This window comes from Equus caballus, chromosome 8 (genome assembly GCF_041296265.1).
Source record: "Equus caballus isolate H_3958 breed thoroughbred chromosome 8, TB-T2T, whole genome shotgun sequence".
NCBI lineage: Eukaryota > Metazoa > Chordata > Mammalia > Perissodactyla > Equidae > Equus > Equus caballus.
In genome coordinates, this window is record NC_091691.1 from 102,349,743 (window position 1) to 102,369,533 (window position 19,791).

General features: G+C 40.8%; 1 protein-coding gene across 10 annotated transcripts in view; it reads left to right on the forward strand.

The window, feature by feature from the left end:
* The window catches only part of ADNP2 (ADNP homeobox 2), a 36,826-nt gene that overhangs the window by 5,912 nt on the left and 11,123 nt on the right, over window positions 1-19,791 (forward strand). For 4 of the 10 annotated variants that reach the window (XM_070275923.1, XM_070275922.1, XM_070275920.1 and 1 more), the window contains 3 exons: window positions 1,022-1,142; window positions 11,834-11,923; window positions 12,707-14,610. In XM_070275923.1, coding sequence (XP_070132024.1) covers window positions 1,035-1,142; window positions 11,834-11,923; window positions 12,707-14,380 — 1,872 coding nt within the window. In that variant the 5' untranslated portion in view covers window positions 1,022-1,034 and the 3' untranslated portion in view covers window positions 14,381-14,610. Of the gene's footprint in view, window positions 1-1,021; window positions 1,143-11,833; window positions 11,924-12,706; window positions 14,611-19,791 lie in introns of those variants that run through there. The other 6 variants (XM_023648044.2, XM_014727865.3, XM_005613001.4 and 3 more) reach the window with 2 other exon arrangements.

Here is a 19,791-nt window from a genome sequence, read left to right on the forward strand (position 1 = left end):
GGTCATCTACATTGTAGCATGCGTCAGTACTTCATTTCTTTTTATGGCTAAATAATATTGTATTGTATGGATATACCACATTTTATTTATCCATTTGTCAGTTGATGGACATTTGGCCTCTTTCCACTTTTGGCTGTTAAGAATAATGCTGCTGTGAACATTATTGTATGAGTTTTTGTTTGGATGCGTGTTTTTAATTTTTCTTGGGTGGAATTCCTGGTTCATATGTGCCTATATATTTAATCTTTTGAGGAACTGCCAGACTGTTTTCCAAACTGGCTGCACCATTTTACATTACTCCCAGCAATGTGGGAGAGATCTAGTTTCTCCACATCCTTGCTAACACTTGGTGGTTTCTTTTTTGAAGATTATAGCCTTCCTAGTAGATGTAAAGTAGCATTTCATTGTGGTTTTGATTTGCATTACCCCATGGCTAATATTTAGCATCTTTTCATGTGCTTAATGGCCATTTGTATATTGTCTTTGGAGGAGTATCTGTTCAGATCCTTTGCCCATTTTTAAGTTGAATTGCTTTTTCATTGTTGAGTTATAAGAGTTTTTTTTTATGTTCCTTATCAGAAATGTGATTTGCAAATCTTTTCTCCCATTTTGTGGATTCTCTTTTTGTTTTTTTGATGGTTTCTTTTGAAGCATAAAAGTTTTTAATTTTGGTGCAGTCCAGCTTATCTTTTTCTTTTGCTGCTGGTGCTTTCTGGTGTCATATCTAAGCATCTGCTGCCAAATCCAAGGTCATGAAGATTTCTGCCTATGTTTTCTTCTAAGAGTTTTAAAGTTTTAGTTCTTATGGAGATGTATGATCCATTTTGAGTTAATTTTTGTATATGGTGTAAGGAGAATCCAAGTTTGTTCTTTTGCATATGGATATTTAGTTGTCACAGCATAATTTGTTGAGTTACTCTAGTCTTAGTGTTTTACCAACCCTGTTAAAAGCAAAAATATATATGTGTGTATGTATCTATCTATCTATACTTATTACAGTTTTGTTTTCTTCCTTTTTAAGGAAAATTTCAAAAATGTTTCAAATTCCTGTGGAAAATCTTGACAACATCAGGAAGGTACGGAAAAAGGTGAAAGGCATTCTTGTGGATATTGGGCTTGACAGCTGCAAGGAGTTGCTGAAGGTAAGAGGACCTGAGTAAGCTTTCAGGAGCAGGAGTAATACTGGAGATGCGAGGTTAGCTTTATGGAGGTGAGGTCTGAACTGGGAGTTTTTGAAGAATGGGTAAGATTCTTCAAAAGGAATTTGCTAATACTTTCAGTGACTGCCTGAGAGCACCATTAGTTCTTATTTATGTCTTTCTGACTTACAGTGAGCTACTTAAAGCTGTTCAAGTTTTTAAAGTTACTTTTAGAAGGGGCTTTTTATATTCTTTAGTTATAAAATATATTTGTTTTTGATCTTTGAGGGGAATGTGTTGAATTATTTATTATTGTAGCAAAAGAAGACCCTAACTTAATTTCCCAGTATTGTTGGAGTAATCAGTAAATGGGGATACATACATGATATGATAGGGTTTTATTTTTTTTCTCTGATTTGTGAATTTAATACCTGCAGTCTTCTAAAAGTTTAAAAATTAAGGTCACAGTCATGCACTGTATTGATTAGTCATGTTCTCATATAATTTTATACTTATAACTTGAGAATATATGGCTGGCATATATAGTAAAGTAGTAAAAATTGTTAAATAAGGCTTGCTGTGTATCCTTATAGCTGTTGATAATTCTATGCATGTTTTATTCATATCTGTTGAAATAGCAACTGTATCTGCTTTGAAATTTTTAAACTTGTGAAGAATTTGAGTCAAACTATTATTGGCTTGGGAAGAGTTCAGTTTCTTTATTTTCAAATCTCAGACTTTTAATCAGTGATTTTATTTATAAAAAGGCAGTCTGATACTGAAAGATTTAATAGTTACCAGGATTCTCATTAATAGTCAAGTGATTTTTGCTCTCAAGTAGATAACTATTGATTTGTGAAGGGCCTCAGATAGTTCTCTGCTCAAAATTGCCACCCCAGAGAGATGTTCCCTCTAAAATGTGGCCCTCCTGCTATGGTCTGCTCTCTGACCTTCTAGTGCCTGATGTTGTTGTCTTAGACTCTGTCTCCCCAATGTGAATGTAGAAGGCAAGGATCTCATAGATTTGTTATCCACTCTGCTACCTGCAATCAGAATTGTGTCTGCAGATAGGTGCTTAACAACTCTATATTTATATTTTTCACAAATATTTTTTTAAATGAATGAATGAAAGCAAATCCCAAGTGAGAAATACTTTTAATAACAGACTGTGACTGAAAGTGCATTCAGAAATGAAAGGGCAGGGTGAGACTGAAGTGGGAGCTCTTAGGTAGATGTTCTTGCTCAGGAACAGTCTTCACATAAGAGAACTCTCAGTTCTTTGCAGCTCTGTCTATAAGTCCTATCTTGTGCGTGAGGAAGAAAACAGGGTCATTATTTGGAGACAAGATTGAGAAGTTAGATAGTAGGCACATACTCCGTTAATGTAGATGAGTATGTGTATATAAGTAATATTTACAGAGAATGTAAAAATAACAAGCTAAGAATACAAGTGTATGTGTATAGACTGAGAAAATTTCAAATAATATATGAGAAGCTCCTAAAATGATGCCTAGCATGTGGTAGATGCTCAAAAGATGAACCCTAAAGGTATAGTGGTATCCTTCAGTAAGCAGACTAGAATATTCTTGGATCGTCCTTTTGTTTGTTTATTTTTTTTTTCAGATTTTATTTTTCCTTTTTCTCGCAAAGCCCCCCAGTACATAGTTGTATATTTTTAGTTATGAATCCTTCTAGTTGTGGCATGTGGGACGCCGCCTCAGTGTGGCTTAATGTGCAGTGCCATGTCCGCACCCAGGATTGGAAGTGGTGAAACCCTGGGCTGCTGAAGCAGAGCATGCGAACTTAACCACTCGGCCACGGGGCTGGCCCCCGTCCTTTTGTTTTAATCCTGGCTATTAGCTAATGGGGTGACTTTGGGCAGATCAGTTTATCTTTGGGTCTCAGTGTCCTTATCATTATAGTGAAGAACTACAGAGTTAGTCAGGAGACTAGCTTGCTATTTGGGAGACAATAATCTAGCAGGAACTGAGAGATGAACTCAAAACAATGATAGTAAGAGACAGGCAGGAAGATCTCTTCCAGCTGGAAGCTACTGTAGCCTTTATAGAGGAGATGAGATTGGAACGTTGTTTGTAAAGAGTGAGTAGGATTCTCCAGTGGAAGGAATGAGAAAGGGTATTCCAGGAACGTGGAATTTAGAACCACAACCCACTTGATAACCCTCATCAAACCAGACTGAGTGAATTAAGTTATTTTAAAGAAAATCGTTCTATTTGGAAATAATTCAAACTTACAGAAAAGTTACAAGAATAAAAATAGTACAAGGAACATTCATTACTCTTCACCCAGATTTCACTTATCAACATTTTATCCCCTTTGCTTTGACATTTGCACACTATTGCCTGTGCTGTGTAAGTAGTGTTTTTCCCTGAGCCCTTGAGAGTACCTTGCATATATCATGACCTGTCTTTAGTACCTAAATACATCAAGTGTGTGCTTCCTAAGAATAAGGATAGTTTCTTATATCATGGTTATCAATTCATACATTTAACGTTGATAGGATATTTTTGTCTAATCATTTATGGCATTTTTCCTGGTCAGTGATGGACCCAGTCTAGGGTCAGATATTGCCTTTGGTTGTCATGTCTCTTTAGTCTCCTTTAATGTGGATTCCATTTTTAAACGGAATTCTGTTAGAAAATTGGCTTTGTTTTAACAAAGGCAATAAAACGTAATAAATGTCAGTAACAACTAAAAATTTTCATCCTGGAGTCCTTTGTTTTTGGCATTGTGTAAAACTGAACATTCCTCACTAACTTTTACTTCCTTAGTCAGCCTAAGAATGTGTTTGCTCATCTGAATTTGTTCAAGACTGTTTACTTTGTCTAAGACTGTACTGACACAGATATGTACATACTGCACAAGGGAACGTTAAGAGAGTTGAATGGCTTACAGCTATTAAGTTAGTTAGATTAACTGTTGGGTTAAATATAACTAATTCTTTTGGGGAAAATTTTTGTTTTTATTAATTTGTAGTTGGTCCTATATTTTATGAAATTTAAAAAATTCTAACAGTATAAAAAGTTCATTGTTGAAAAATTAGAAAGTATACACAGAAATATAGAGAAGAAAATAAGACTCATTTGTAAATCATTACCCCAAAATATCCATTGTTAACATTGTTTTATATCTTTCTAGAGTTTTTTAAATGGGACATAACCAAATATATAAGATACTGTACTAGCTTTGTTTTGTGTTTTTGCTGAATCGCATATTAAGAACTTTTTTCCACGTCAAATGCATTTATTCTTAATCCACCACAGTGTTTAGAGTTTCTTGGTTTCAAGCAACAGAAACAAACACTGACCAACTTAAAAGGGGAATTTGTTGGAGGTCTCTTGGGGGCTTACAGAGAGGCAGCCCTGGAAATAGAATGAGCCAAGGGAACACCTGTCCATGGCCCTTTCCACTTCCTCCCCAGCATTTCAGACTTCACAATGAAACATCACTCTGCCTTCTCTGATCGCCAAAGCATATATGGCTCCATTGCTCCCAAGAGTTAGGACCTCATATCATAGGCTATACAGTTCTTGTCAAAAGCCTGAGAAAAGTGAAAAAGTGAACCTTAGGGAAGATAGACTCTTGCAAGAACCTTATTTCCTTTTCTAAAAGTAGATCTAAACCTTGCCATTCATTAGAGTCTCTTGAGGGGTTTTTTAAAAGGTTAACATTTGATCGGTTAAATTAAGGCCTTGCTACATGATTTGCAGAATACTGTGCAAAATGAAAATCTGGAGCCCTGGCCAGGTCCCACAGACCTGCTGTCCCAACCCACAGCAGATGGGTGACTCCCTAGGGATTGCAACCTCTGTGTCAGGATGCTCATGGTACCTGGATCCAGGGTGGGTTTGAGGCCCCTGTTGAGTTGCCTGCCAAACACCTTGGTGCTGCCAACCCAGGACAGGATTGGTTGCTACCTTGGCCCCCCACCCCTCTTGAGTCTGTGCCAGGTTTTCCACTGGGGGCGACGATGGAATGTGGACCTCTTGACAACTTGGTTACTGCCCCAGGTTGTGGATGAGAGTCTGGGAGTGGTTTCGGGGTGAGGGCTGAGAGGGGGAGGTCGGGGGCAATGAGGTGGCTGGGATGGAGAGCAGGGAAAGAATCTGTCCCAGGAGTACTGGAGGTAGGACCATGCATGAACTGAAGCTCCAAGCCCCTAACATGTACCCATTGTCCTGTCACATCAGACTTCCCCTTTTATAAAACAAATTCAAAGATAACATTAACAAGTTCAAGATGGTGACAACAGAGCCTTAAACCCTAGCACTGGCCGTTCTGAGCACAGGTCCCTGTGCACCTGCCCTGGTTGCATGGCCGTGGAGTCAGCCGTCACTGATATTTTTCAAGACCCTCCCAGGTCTTTTTCTTTTTAATTTAATAATTTAGCTTATTTAGCCTCTTATACTCAAAATACTGTTTCCGTATGTCATCACTTTAAAAAAGTAATGAAATATTTTGTACTCTTTTTTCTTTTAAATCTTCAAAGTATATTTAAGAATTTTTTGTTATAGTAAAATATATATAACATAAAATTTGCCATTTTAACTAGTTTTAAATGTACAGTTCAGTAGTATTAATTACATTCACACTGTTTTGCACCTATCAGCACTGTTTCTAGAACTTTTCATCACTTCAGACAGAAACTCTGCAACCATTAAGTAACTCCCCATCCCCTCACCACAGCCTCTGGTACCCTGTGATCCATTTCTGTCTCTATCAGTTTGCCTATTACAGATATCTCACCTAAGTGGAATCATACAATATTGGGCCTTTTGTGTCCAGCTTATTACGTTTAGTTTAATGTTTTCAAGGTTCATCTGTGTTGTAGCATGTATCAAATGTTATTCCTTCTTATGACTAAATAATATTCCCTTGTATGAATATACCGCATTTTGTCTGTCCGTTCATCTGTTGATAGACATTGGGTTGAGTCCACCTTTTGGCTATTGTGAATGATGCTGCAGTGAACATTGGCTTACAAGGATCTGTTTGAGTCCCTGTTTTCAATTTTTGGGGTATATACCTGGAAGTAGAATTGCTAGATCACATGCTAATATTTTGTTAGCTTTTTGAGGAACCACCAAACTGTTTCCACAATGGCCGCACCTTTTTACATCCCTACCGACAATGTAGGAGAGTTCCAGTTTATCCACATCCTTGTCAACACTTGTTATTTTTCTTCTTTCTCTGTCTCTTTTTCCCTCCCTTTCTCTTTCCTTCTCCTTCCTCCTCTCCCTCCCTCCCTCTCCATCCTAGTGGTTAATGATGTTGAGTATCTCTTCATGTGCTTATTGGCCATTTGTGCCTTCTTTGGAGATTTCTATTCAAGTCCTTTGCCCATTTTTAAATTTGATTGTCTTTTTGTTGTTGAGTTGTAATTCTTTATATATTCTGGGTATTAAACCCTTATTATATATGTTGGTAGATATTTTCTCCCATTCTATAAGTTTCTTTTTACTTTCTTGATAATATCTTTGAATGCACAAAAGTTTTAAGTTTTTTTTTTTTCTGCTTTCTCTCTCCAAACCCCCCCCCCCCCACCCCCTGCCCCGTACATAGTTGTATATCTTAGTTGCAGGTCCTTCTCATTGTGGGATGTAAAAGTTTTAAGTTTTGATGAAGTCCAGTTTATCTATTTTTCTTGTTGTTGGTGGTACTTTTTATGTCATACCTAAGAACCCATTGCGAAATCCAAGTCGTGAAGGTCTCCTCCTGTGTTTTCTTCTGAGAGTCTTATGGTCGCAGCTCTTGTTCACATCGTTGATGCACTTTTAGTTAATTTCTGTGTATGCTGTGAGCCAGGGGTCCAACTTCATTCAATTCAGTTGTCCCAGCAACATTTGTGGGAGAGACTGTTTTTCCATTGAATGGACTTGGCACCCTTTTCAAAAATCAATTGGCCATAGATGTTTGGATTTATTTCCCCCAATTCATATGGAATTGTATGGGGTCCCAAATAGCCAAAACTATATTGGGGGAAAAAAAGAACAAAGTTGTAGGGCTCATTAACAACCTGATTTCAAAACTTACTACGGAACTAGAGTAATAACATGAGGGTGGACGTAGAGGCCAGTGGAGCAGAATTGAGAGTCCAGAGGTAAGTTGTGAAAGGGTGTTGGTCTTTTCAGATGCCGTCTCTGTGTCAACTGAAATGATTGTGTGGTTTTTCCCTTTGTTCTATTGTTGTGTGGATTACACTGATATATTTTCTCACACTGAACCTCTCTTGCCATTCCTGGTATAAATCCTGCTTGGTCATGGTTTATAGTTTTTTTAATATGCTGTAGGGTTTTTTCCTTTGTGCTTTTGCTAGTATTTTGTTGAGGATTTTTCATCTTTATTCCTAAGAAATGTTTGTCTGTAAATTTCTTGTGATGTCTTTGGCTCCAGTATCAGGGTAATGCTGGCCACACAGAATAAGTTAGGAGGTGTTACCTCCTCTTCTGTTTCTGGGGGAAGGGTTTGAGAAGAATTGGTGTTAATTCTCCCTTAAATATTTGGTAGGATTCACCAGTGAAGCCCTTTGGTCCTGGACTTTTCTTTGTTTTGAACTTTTTAATTACTGTTTCAGTCTTTACTTATTACAGGTCTGTTGAAATTTTCTGTTCCTTCTTGAATCAGTTTAGGTCATTTGTGTGTTTCTAGGAATTCATCCATTGCATTTAGTTTTTTTTGTTAGCATACAGTTATTGAAAGCATTCTCTTCTAATCTTTTTATTTCTGTAATGTCCCCTCTTTCATTTCTGATTTTATTTTTATCTTCTCTTTTTTCTGTCAGTCTAGCTAAACGTTTGTAAATTTTGTTGATCTTTTCAAAGAAACAACTTTTGGTTTCTTTTATTCTCTCTATTCTATTGGTCTTTGCTCAGTTCCCAGGTCATTTTAATTTTAATTTTCCCAAAGGGTTTGAGACCCCTTTCTCTGAATTATTACTGCTCTTGAATCAGTTTTGAACACCAGGAAGCTGAGCGTTAGATCATGTGAGCTTTCACTGGGTTATATTTTAATGCTATAAAATAGTCATGGGAAATTTTCTACTGCATTTGCCTTTAAAATGTTTTTGATTACATTCCTTATTTTACTCAGATTTCCCCATGTGAAATCTGACAGGAAGTTTCTTTTCAGAACCAGTGTTAGAGTACTTGGCATATCTGAGTGTCCTGGACCCACAGGCTGGATCAGTCGGGACCCTCCTTTTTGGCGCTTGCTCAGCCCAGGTGGGCAGGCCCCTCCCCTGAATGATGGCTCTGTTTCCCTCATTAAAGTGTAGAGGAAACCAGTACTGGACTGGCTTACTTGACTAAAAAGAACGCAGAGGTAGTCGTGGGAAAGGGGGAAGACATCGAATGTCCTTTGTGTGTGGTGTGCACGTTGCCTGGAGTAGAGGTTCTGACACGTGTTGTGGGCCCTTGAGGAGTGTGCGTTACCAGGGAAGCATTAGTGTCTCTGGTCTGAGAGTGCAGAGGCGAACGAGGCATTGTCTGAGATTTGAGTAAGTGATCTCTCCCCTTGTGTTAACTGTTGTATTTCACATGTTCATAGAAGCGGATGTGAATTATAATGTCCAAATTTATTTAGAAGTATTACTGTTCCTAGCAGCTTTTGTCATCGTGTGTTTTCTCAGTTAATAGCTATAAGGGATAAAAATACCATTCACACGGAGGCCAGAAATCTTTGATGTTAAAGTAGTAGGGGGAAAAAAGGTTAAAAAAATAAGGTCCCTAGGTTAGTTTCAATGTATAAGATTTATTGAGGGAGGATGAGATAGAAGGGAATTAATGGGGACCACCATGGATCTGTAATCATTTTTGCCTTTTTTATCAGTGTGAGGGTAGTTGCCTTGTTACACTTTTTTTCTTATCAATCTCCTGTTGTATTCTGTCTACTCTGAAGCTCTTCCTGGAGGGACTGTTCTACCTCCTCAGAAAAACCCCAGGAAGGTGTCCTTGGTGAGGAAGTTTGACGACTCTTATTCTCGGGTCTTTGCTCCACTGCATCTAGTTCCTTTCTGTGCTGTCCCGTTCAGAGTTGCCATTTCTGAGGTACCCCTACACTTAACTTCTATGCATCAAGTCACAGATTACATTGAGACATTTAAACCAGTGTTTACAGATTTGGGGTTGCAGCATCTGAATCAGGAAAGTTTTAAAAAAAACAGATGCGCTGAACCCACCCCTACAGCAGTCTTTAGGGACCTATATATGTATGAACAGATTTCTAAAAATTATTCATCTGTTTCTACATGTTATCTACAGAAGTGTATTGACATATTGTTAATACTTTCCATTTATTTCCTAATTATTGTTTTTTATTTTTTTCTCACCAGCTCTTTTCTGCTGCATCTGACAGTGGAAAGCACCCCTTCCTTTGAACTCTTCTCCTGTCTCCTGTGACACAACTTTACAGTTTCTTTCTTCCTTTTCCAGTATTTCCTTATGAAAAACTTAACCCTACAGAAATGTTGACAGGATTGTACAGTGAAAACCCATATACCTACCACCTAAATTCTGCAAATTAACATATGTAGCTCCACTCATCATTCTGTCGTATTTTTTGGTGCATTTCAAAGACAGTTGCAGGTGTCAGTACATTTTACCCTCAAACTCTTTCAGCATACATATCATTAACTAGAGTTTAGTATTTGTTTACAGTTTTCGGGGGAGGGGAATTTATATGCTGTGAAATACACCTTAAGTGTCTTCAGTTAAGGATTTTTGACATGCATATACTCGTGTAATACAAATCCCTGTCAAGATGCAGGGCAATTCCCTCCTCCAGAAAGTTTCCTCAGGCCCTTTTACAGTCAATCCCTGACCCCACCCCACTGGCTACAACTCTTATGAAATTTTCTAGCACAGGTTAGGTTGCCTGTTGTTCGTGTGCATGCCTGTGGAGGTTCTTCTGTGTTGCTGCACGTGTGATCGGTCCTTTTCGTTGTGAGTGGGGCTCCAGGATGTGAATGGATTAGCTTGTTGATCCCTTCTCCTTGTGATGGGCACCTAGGCTGTTCAGTCTTTGGTTATGATGAATAAGGTCCCTATGAATATTCTTGTAAAGGTATTTTTGTGGACATCTGTTTTGATTTCTCTTGGAAAAATACCTGGATGTGGAATTATAAGGTTGTCTGTTGAGTTTTGTAGGAAGTGGCTTACCGTTTATCCTAAGTGGTTGTGTGACTCTCTGTTCCCTTCAGCAGTGTCTGAAGGTTTCACTTGCTCCACATCCTTGCCGACATTTGGTGGTGGTGGTTTTTAAAAAATTTTGAAGTAAAGCTTACAATAGCAGTAAGAATACTGTTCCTGTGTTCCCACACAGTGTGATTGTTAGCTGCATGTGTTCTGTAGACCCCTTTTTCAGGTCGAGAAAGTTCCTTTTCCTACTTTGCTGAGAGCAGAACTTATGACTGGATGTTGAATTTTGTCAAATGATTTTCTGCATCTATTAAGATAATTGTCTTTTTAGTCTAATAGTGAATTACATGGTTTGATTTTCTTTCTTTCTCTCCCTTTCTCTCTCTCATTTAACTTTGTGTGTGTGTATATATGTGTAGAGCTCATATTGATCGTGCTTTTTTATTACTTTTCTCAGTTACCTCTTTTCTGTGACATTAAATACTTGTCTTATCTAATAATACCCAGTCTATATTCGGATTTCTCCAGTTTTCCCCCAAGTATTTTCTACACTTGGTTTGTTTGAACTGGGATTCAGTCTGGACCCCATTGCATCTGGTAGTTAGGTCTCAGTGTCTCCATCCTCTTTTGGCTTTTCATCGCTCGCTGTCTTGTTAGTCAGGCCCTTGTCTGAATTGTCCTCCCCATGGCTGACTCTGGTGTCCTTGGTCGTTCAAACCCTTGGAGCTCCCACTTCATACTCCGACCACCCTGGAATTCTGCAAAGTGCTCACCACTGAGGGAGGACGGTGTTCCCTCACACAGTGTCTCTCTTTTAGGAATTGCTTGTGGGAAATCTCATCAATTTCTGTCTTTTTTTTTTTAAAGATTTTATTTTTCCTTTTTCTCCCAAGTCCCCCCAGTACATAGTTGTGTATTTTTAGTTGTGGGTCCTTCTGGTTGTGGCATGTCGGACACCGCCTCACCGTGGCCTGATGAGCGGTGCCATGTCCGCGCCCAGGATCTGAACTGGTGAAACCCTGGGCTGCCGAAGCAGAGTGCGTGAACTTAACCACTTGGCTACGGGGCCGGCCCCCAATTCGTTTCTTATAAAACTATAATTGTAACTTAGATCACTTCAGCCTTTTCCTAAGTCCTCATGCTTAGTGGGTGTTCTGTCACAGTTTGCTTGTGGGCTGCATTTCACTTCACGACTCCCTTGTGTGTAGGCTGCTTAGGGGCCCAGTGTCCTGTCAGGTTCTTTTTTTTCTTAAAGATTTTATTTTTCCTTTTTCTCCCCAAATCCCCCTAGTACATAATTGTATATTTTAGTTGTGGGTCCTTCTAGTTGTGGCATGTGGGACGCCGCTGCCTCAGCATGGCCTAATAAGCGGTGCCATGTCCATGCCCAGGATCCAAACTGGCGAAACCCTGGGCCGCTGAAGCAGTGTGCGCGAACTTAACCACTTGGCTATGGGGCCGGCCTCCATCAGGTTCTCATAAAATAGTTATCTTCTGAAATTGCATAATGACCTCTCCCTTTTTCTCCCTTTTCAAAAGGACCTTAAAGGCTTTGATCCAGGAGAGAAGTACTTTTTTAACACATCATGGGGAGATATTTCTCTCTGGGAACCTTCTGGAAAGAAAATGGTATGTATTTTTGTCTTTGATTTTCATGTTTCCTCAAAAGTTGGGGTAAGTGTCAGTTTAGTTCTGGGGAATGTCACATGTCTTGGGGTGGCTGATGAATGAGTCGGGAGGAAGTGTAGTGTGAACATTCAGGGATGTAGAAAGTAAAAGCTAAATGTTTTCTAATGTAAGATTATTGGTGTTTTGAGAGTTTTCTGCATATAAAATTGATAAAGTGATATGGTGAAACTATTATTTATCCTTGATTATAAGATCCCACTGATGTAAGAAAGGCCTTTAACTTTTAACTATGCTGAGTAAAAAGAAATGCCATGACATTAAGTACAGTCACATTGCATAACTACGTTTTTTTCAACGACAGACCACGTATATAATGGTGGTCCCATAAGATTATAACGGAACTGAAAAATTCCTGTTGCCTAGTGATGTTGGAGCGTTATAGTGCAACGCATCACTCACCTGTTCGTGGTGATGCTGGTGTAAACAAACCTGCACTGTCGGTCATGTAAAAGTATAGCATGTACAATTATGTACAGTATATAATACTTGATAATGATAATAAACGACTGTGTTACTGGTTTATGTATTTACTATTACCATACTTTTTATCGTTAAGTTAGAGTGTACTCTTGCTACTTATTAAAAAAAAATCACTGTAAAACAGTATGCCGTGTTACGCCAGCAGCATCCTCATACACCTCGTGTTTGCCACATCTCTTGATTGCATCATTTCTATTGTGCTTGATTTAATCTCATGTTGTTTTGTTCATCATGGCCCCTAAGCGTACAAAATCCACTGCTAATGTTGCCAGTAAGAGGCCACGTCGTGTGATTGACCTGGAAACAAAATTAAAACTGATTAAGGACTATGAAGGTGGAAAATCAGTGATGGTTATTGCTCGCCAGTCAGGCATGTCCCATTCCACCATAGCTACGATATTGAAGAACAAGAACAAAGTGATGGAAGCTGTTAAAGGATCTGCTTCATTGAAGGCAACAAGACTAACAAAAATTCGAGAAGGGCCTATATCAGACATGGAGGAACTTCTGATGACCTGGATTAAAGACCAGACACAGAAGCGTATCCCTCTCAGCAGCATGATGATCACGGCCAAAGCAAAAAGTTTGTTTGCAATGTTGAAAGAAAAGGCTGGATCTGACGATGATGTTGAATTTACTGCCAGCTCTGGGTGGTTTAAACGATTCAAGAATCGTTATTCATTACATGATGTGAAAGTGAGTGGTGAGTCTGCAAATGCTGATGTGAAGGCAGCTGAAGAATTTTTAGAAACTCTAGATAAGCTGATTGTGGAGGAAAATTACTTGCCAGAGCAAATATTCAATATGGATGAAACCTCTTTATTCTGGAAACGGATGCCTGAAGGGACTTTCATCCATAAGGAGGCCAAGTCAGTTCTAGGTTTCAAGGCTTTTAAGGACAAGATAACAGTCTTGGTTGGGGCTAATGTTGCAGGCTATAAATTGAAACCCTTTGTGATCTGGCACAGTGAGAACCCCAGGGCCTTCAAGCATATCAGTAAGCACACACTGCCAGTGTACTACAGGAGCAATAAGAAGTCATGGATGACCCAGCTCCTCTTCCAAGATGCCCTTCTGAATTGCTATGCTAGTGAAATAGAGACATACTGTTGGGAGAATAACATACCTTTCAAGATTTTGCTTATTATTGCTAATGCCCCTGGACACCCTCCTTTTGTTGGTGATCTTCATCCCAATATTAAAGCAGTGTTTTTCCCTCCAAATACCACTTCTTTGATCCAACCAATGGATCAAGGAATTATAGCAGCTTTTAAGGCCTACTACCTGAGGAGGACCTTTGCCCAGGCTATTGCTGCAACTGAGGAAGGCACTGGGAAGACACTGATGCAATTCTGGAAGGATTACAACATCTATGACTGCATTAAGAACCTTGCTTGGGCTTGGGGTGATGTCAGCAAGGAGTGTGTGAATGGCATCTGGAAGAAGACACTCAAGAGGTTTGTCCATGACTTCAAAGGATTTGCCAAGGATGAGGAGGTTGCAAAAATCAACAAGGCGGTAGTTCACATGGCAAACAACTTTAACCTGGGTGTGGATGAGGATGACATTCAGGAGCTCCTAGAGTTGGTTCCTGAGGAATGGACTAATGTGGAGTTGTTGGAACTGGAACAGGAATGCTTAGCTGAAGAAGAGGCAAGAGAAAAGAAAACTGCAGGAGAAGAAAAAGAACTTCCAAGAAAATTCACAGTAAAGGGTTTATCAGAAGCTTTTGCAGACCTCAGCAAGCTCCTTAAAAAGTTTGAAAACATGGACCCCAACACCGAAAGATTTTCATTGATAGAGAGGAATGTTCATGGTGCATTATCTGCTTACAAGGAAATCTATGATGAAAAAAAGAAACAAACCAAGCAAACCACCATGGATGTATTTCTGAAAAGAGTGACACCTCCTCAGTAAGAGCCTCAGGCAGGTCCTTCAGGAAGTATTCTAGAAGACGGCGTTGTTGTCACAGGAGGTGACAGCTCCATACTCCTGAAGACCTTCCAGCGGGATAAGATGTGGAGGTGGAAGACAGTGATACTGATGATCCTGACCCTGTGTAGGCCTAGGCTAATGTGTGTGTTTGTGTCTTGTTTTTAACAAAAAAGTTTAAAAAGTAAAAAATAAAAAAATTTAAAAGTAGAAAACAGCTTGTAGAATAAGGGTATAAAGAAAAAAATTTGTACAGTTGTACAGCGTGTTTGTGCTTTAAGCTAAGTGTTATTGTACAAGAACCCAAAAGTTAAAAAAGATTTGAAAGATTATGAAGTAAAAGAGTTAAAGTAAGCTGAGGTTAATTTATTATTGAAAAAAAATATTTTTTTGTAAGTTTAGTGTAGCCTAAGTGTTCAGTATTTATAAAGTCTACATTAGTGTACAGTTATGTCCTGGACCTCCACATTCACTCACCACTCACTCAGTGACTCAGAGTGACTCCCAGTCCTGCAAGCTCCATTCATGGTAAGTGCCTGCAGAGGGCTCCTGGACCCAATTCCAGTGTGGGTGTGGTGGATCCCCACACCAGCAGGCAGTTCTCAAATACCAGCAGGCTGTCTGAGAATTCAACTCAAATCTGACACGATCTCCCTCCATCTCTGATAGAATCAGATTCCCCAGGCAAAGGACTCAGTCCCCCAAGACTGCCCTCCACTTTGTACACCAGCCACAAGTTCAGGTTGTCTGTGCATCTGACTGACCTGCTACAAACTGGAGATTCCAACAGCCCCCCGCAACTCAGGATGCCAATTGCAAGTCCAGGTTGTTACCTGTACTTCTGGCCGACTGGCTATATATCAGAGGTTCCCACGACCCCCTCCTTGGGTTCAGTTAATTTGCTGGAATGGTTCACAGAACTCAAGAAAACCTATTTAGTCACTAGATTACCAGTTTATTACAGAGGATATGAAAGGATACGAATTAACAGCCAGATGTAGAGATAGATACATAGGGCCAGGTCCTGAACAAAGGAGCTTGTGTCCTCATGGTGCTTGGGGCCCAGCTCCGTGGCTCGTGGAAGCGTTCTGGTTGCCCAACATGGAAGTTCTCTGAAAAGGGCTGATGAGCTGTCCTTCTGGTTTTCTATGGAGGCTTCATTACGTAGTCATGATTGACTAAGTCATTGGCCATTGGCGATTGATTCCAGCTCAAGCCGCCCTCCTTTCCCTGAAAATCAGTGTGGGACTGAATCCTCTGATCACAGAGCTGGTTCTCCTGGCAACCAGCCCCCCACGCTTGGGTGGGGTCAGGAGCTGAGGACAGGAGCTGATATTGCTCAGGAAATTCTAAGGGTTTTCGGAGCTGTGAGCCAGGAACCGTGGGTTGAAGGCCAAATATATATTTCTTATAAATTACAGTATCACAGTCCATACCCTGGTTTTCCAACACAGATCCCTTACAGCAAAGCACTCTTAAAAGTCAAAAGATAGTGGCACATTACTAGAATCTCATTGAATCATTAATAACTATCCAGTCCATCATCACATCGTATGAAAATGTCTCCGAGGGTGAGAACACTCAGGTTTGCAGGCTTCCTTTAATCTTGTCAGGTTCCAGAAGCAGGAGTGGTCTTGGCAAACATATAGTTTCACCCCTCCAAGCATCTGGTATACTTACCCTGAGAGAGAGTATTATTCCCTTGCTCTGAACTTCTCTTGAAGTATTAATAAAATGTTGGGTCTCCGTCATTGCATAACACACTTGCTCAGCCCTTTACCCTCAGCTGTTATTTCTCCACCCTTGGAAGGGCCATTGGGTTTGGCCACTGTGCTGGCGTAGATGGCTGGCAGCAACACCAACCTAGCAGAGCCTCCCTCTCAGTCCACGTCACTCATAGAGGGTACGGTCACACCGGTACAGAACTACCGGGTTGTCCTGACCACTAGGCAGTACAGCCGCATTCACTGTCAGCCCCAACTTTGCCACAGTCTACCCCATCAGGCCCTTAGGAATTCTGACATAAGGATTTAAAGGTAAAGTTACAGTTTCTTGCTTAGGAATCATCCCTAATCTTGGGACTGCAGCAGGTAGGGAAAGAGAAAGTTGTGGTGATGAGGGGAAGTATTGTATGACTCCAGCGCTCACGCATACCTCCTTTTCCTCAGATACCCCAGAACACTGGAGGAGTCTGTCCAGGGGGAACCGTCCCTTGTTATGTTCATGTTGAGTGTGAGCACTCCCTCAAGAGGGCATGCAAGCCAGTCCTTGGCTCCCCTGCTTTAGACAGCAGATGTTTTTAATTGCCCATTTCAATCTTCTATAAACTGTTACTCTGAGGAGGATATCTCTCTGCCCATTGTTGGAAATTATGGGCTGTAAAGTGAATTCCTTCGTCTGAAGAAATGACAGTTGGCTGTGCAATATCTTCTGGTTCTTTCATGTCACTGAGCATGTGCATCTACTACCAGGCGAGCAAAGCCCAGTCCAGCGTCAGGGTCTGTTCCTCTCAGGACCCATTTAATGCCCCCAGGACTACTAGCCTCAGTCTCCCACAGGGGCTTCCCAGAGGGACTCTGCCACAGAGCCATCTGCAGTCTCCATCTATCTTGTGGGCAGAGAGAACAGTTCTTATTGGCATTTAGTGCCTCAGACGGCAAGAGGACTAGATCCTGCGTTGCTGCACTGCCCCCATTTCCACTCATTTTATGGACCCAGTGCACTGGGGGCTATCAGCTTATTGATTCCAGTCACCTTCCAAACCTGGAAGGGTGTTCTGATGGGCATTGACATGTGCTAGTTCAACACACTTCTCAAATTTCCATAGGGCTATGCCCCATACGGACATGCCTTTAATAGCCCAGATTTCCATTGCCCTCCTGCCTGACTGAATGGCCAGGCCATTCGCCACTGCCTATGAGTCAGTAAAAACGCAAATATAGGGTCTTTTACCATAGTTCAATTTTTCTCTCACTGCTAGGAAAATAGCAAGAAGTTCAGACTGAGCTGATTTGTTTTTGTCTTGTTGGATCAGAGTGGTGACCATTCAAACAGGATGTTGTCCATTTGCCTTGGAACTTTTGTGCACAAGCCAAGCAGCTCTTTGTTGGTCAGCCGAGGGCTCTTTATAGGGCACTGTCCGAGTGATGGTAGAATCAGGCAGCTCCTCATGCAGTTCCAAAGGCAGCCCTAGGGAAAAAGAGGCTCCCTGCCTGCGAGTGTCTCCTTGTGTTCCCCCAGGCAGCATGAGCCTGTCTTAAGCCATTTCCATCTTATTAGGGAATACTCTAGGGCAGTATTTCTGTGTTTCTCTGACATCAACCAAGACAATGTGGGTATTTCAGGTTTTACGGTTATTTTATGTCCTCAGTCTTAGCGGTAACTTCAATTAATGTCACATAGCAAGGTAGTAAATGCCCCTCAAATGGAAATTCTCTAGTCTGAAGTCTCAGTAGTTGTCGCTGGGAGGCGCTCACAGGCTCTTGCTGTGAGCCCCAGTCCATGCTCCACATGGGGCCATCACAGAGAGAATTTGTCCCTGCCTGCGCTCTACCTTCTATTCCACATTGTGGGTTCTGGCAATCTTACTGGTTCCCATTTAGCATGTCTAGTTCATACTGGTTGAAGGGTGGACTTACTTGCCTTATGTTTTACAATGCTGGGTAGAGGAAATGTTCCCTGTGAAATGCAATGTCTAGTCCCATATTACAATCAGGTAAAAGAGATGCAACCACTTCACATAAAGCCTGTTCGAACATACCAATTCTGCTATAAACTTTTACCTTAATTCCACCAAGTCTTACATTCCTAACTGTATCCTCTACTTGGATTTCATCTACAAATGTTGGTTTTACCATACTAGGTAAGGGAAGTGTTCCCTGGCCAGACATAACACTCTTTCCCATAAAACAGTCAAGTAAAGGAGATGCACTTATTTATGTAATACCTGCTTATACATTCCATTCATAATCCTATCAACCACTGCGTTTTTATGTTCTCATTCTATTGTACCTGAGTCAGGGCTTCACCAATGAGTTTGGGTGCACCAGTTTATGGGGCTCCTGTATCAAGGACTCCTGGAAACTTGTCTTTTCCACTCCCTGACCATTTTAGCCACTCGTGCAAAAGGCTTTGGGTCCCCAGTGAGGGGTGGAGCCAAGGGACCCCTGGCCCTTTTGTTTGTCTTGATCTTCGTTAATTGGCCTGTCACCCTAAGAGATTCCTGTTCAGGTTTCTCACTGTAATCTTCGCCTTCTGGCTTAAGTTCCTCCAAACTGGGGTAAAGAGAGTGGACTTGTTTGGGACCCTTTAATTTTGGGGGACGAAGAGGGGGGTTCACTGGTCCACCCAGTCTCTGATAGTGCTACCTCAGCACCTTTGTTTCAACTCCATCGCTGTTCACTTTATTCACCCCTTTTCTCCAACCGTCTGAAGACTTCCGTTCTGCTGGGTCGAGTCCCTTGACACTCTCCTTCCTCTTTCCTTATTTTCTTCATTAGTTTAATGTTCTTGGTATCAGTAAGATCCGTATAGGGAAGCTGAGAGAGAAAATCTGATAAGGCTTCTTGAACTGTTGTTCCGTTTTGTAGCAGTAAAGTTACATGGGGTGCCCGTGCAACTGGGCCCCGTTAATCACAGCATTTACCGTAACCTGGGTAGTGGGCATATTCAGTGGGTGAAAATCTTGGTCATCATAAAGCCCGTCCCACATGGCTTGCTTATGAAGCTTAGCTGCTTCATCTGGAGTGTTCTATTTGGCATCTATAGGGGAAATTGAACAGTACTCTTTCTCAAGATAAACATATTTTATAGTGGCTTTTATCAGTCCACCAGGCTGGCGGTTCCCTTGGGAATAACCTCCTATGTGTCTGGATCCTGTACAGCTGTCACTAGTGAGCTGCGGGTTCTGCATCAAGCCAAACATGCTCTCCTACTCTGCAGCATTCAACCCAAAGACAGCCCCCAGACTGATCACTCTCACATCTATTTTAGTAAAGGTTCTTCAGGAAGCTGATGATAGTGATTCACAAAATGACCAGTTCCTTCCTATTACATCCCCTGATTTCAATTATTTCTTGGTTTTGCCCTCCCTCTACATTAACTACTTTCTCGGTGACCAGAGGTCTTAGAGATGCTTTCTCTTGTCCCTGCATAATTTTTCCCTTTCTAGGGGGGCTTTGAGGCTAAAGGCCAAAGCTCAGATAGACCCAAATCTGAGCTTGCTTCAGGATCAAGGCTGACCCAGCACTTTTCTTTTACCTTTGTTTCTGCTATTACAGATAGCTACCAGGGAGTTGTATACTTAGCATGCTTCTGATTTTGCATTTCCTTATGTTTTAAGTGAGTCAACTCCTAGGGAGTCAGGTCTACTACTGTTTCTAAGTTCCATTGGTAAC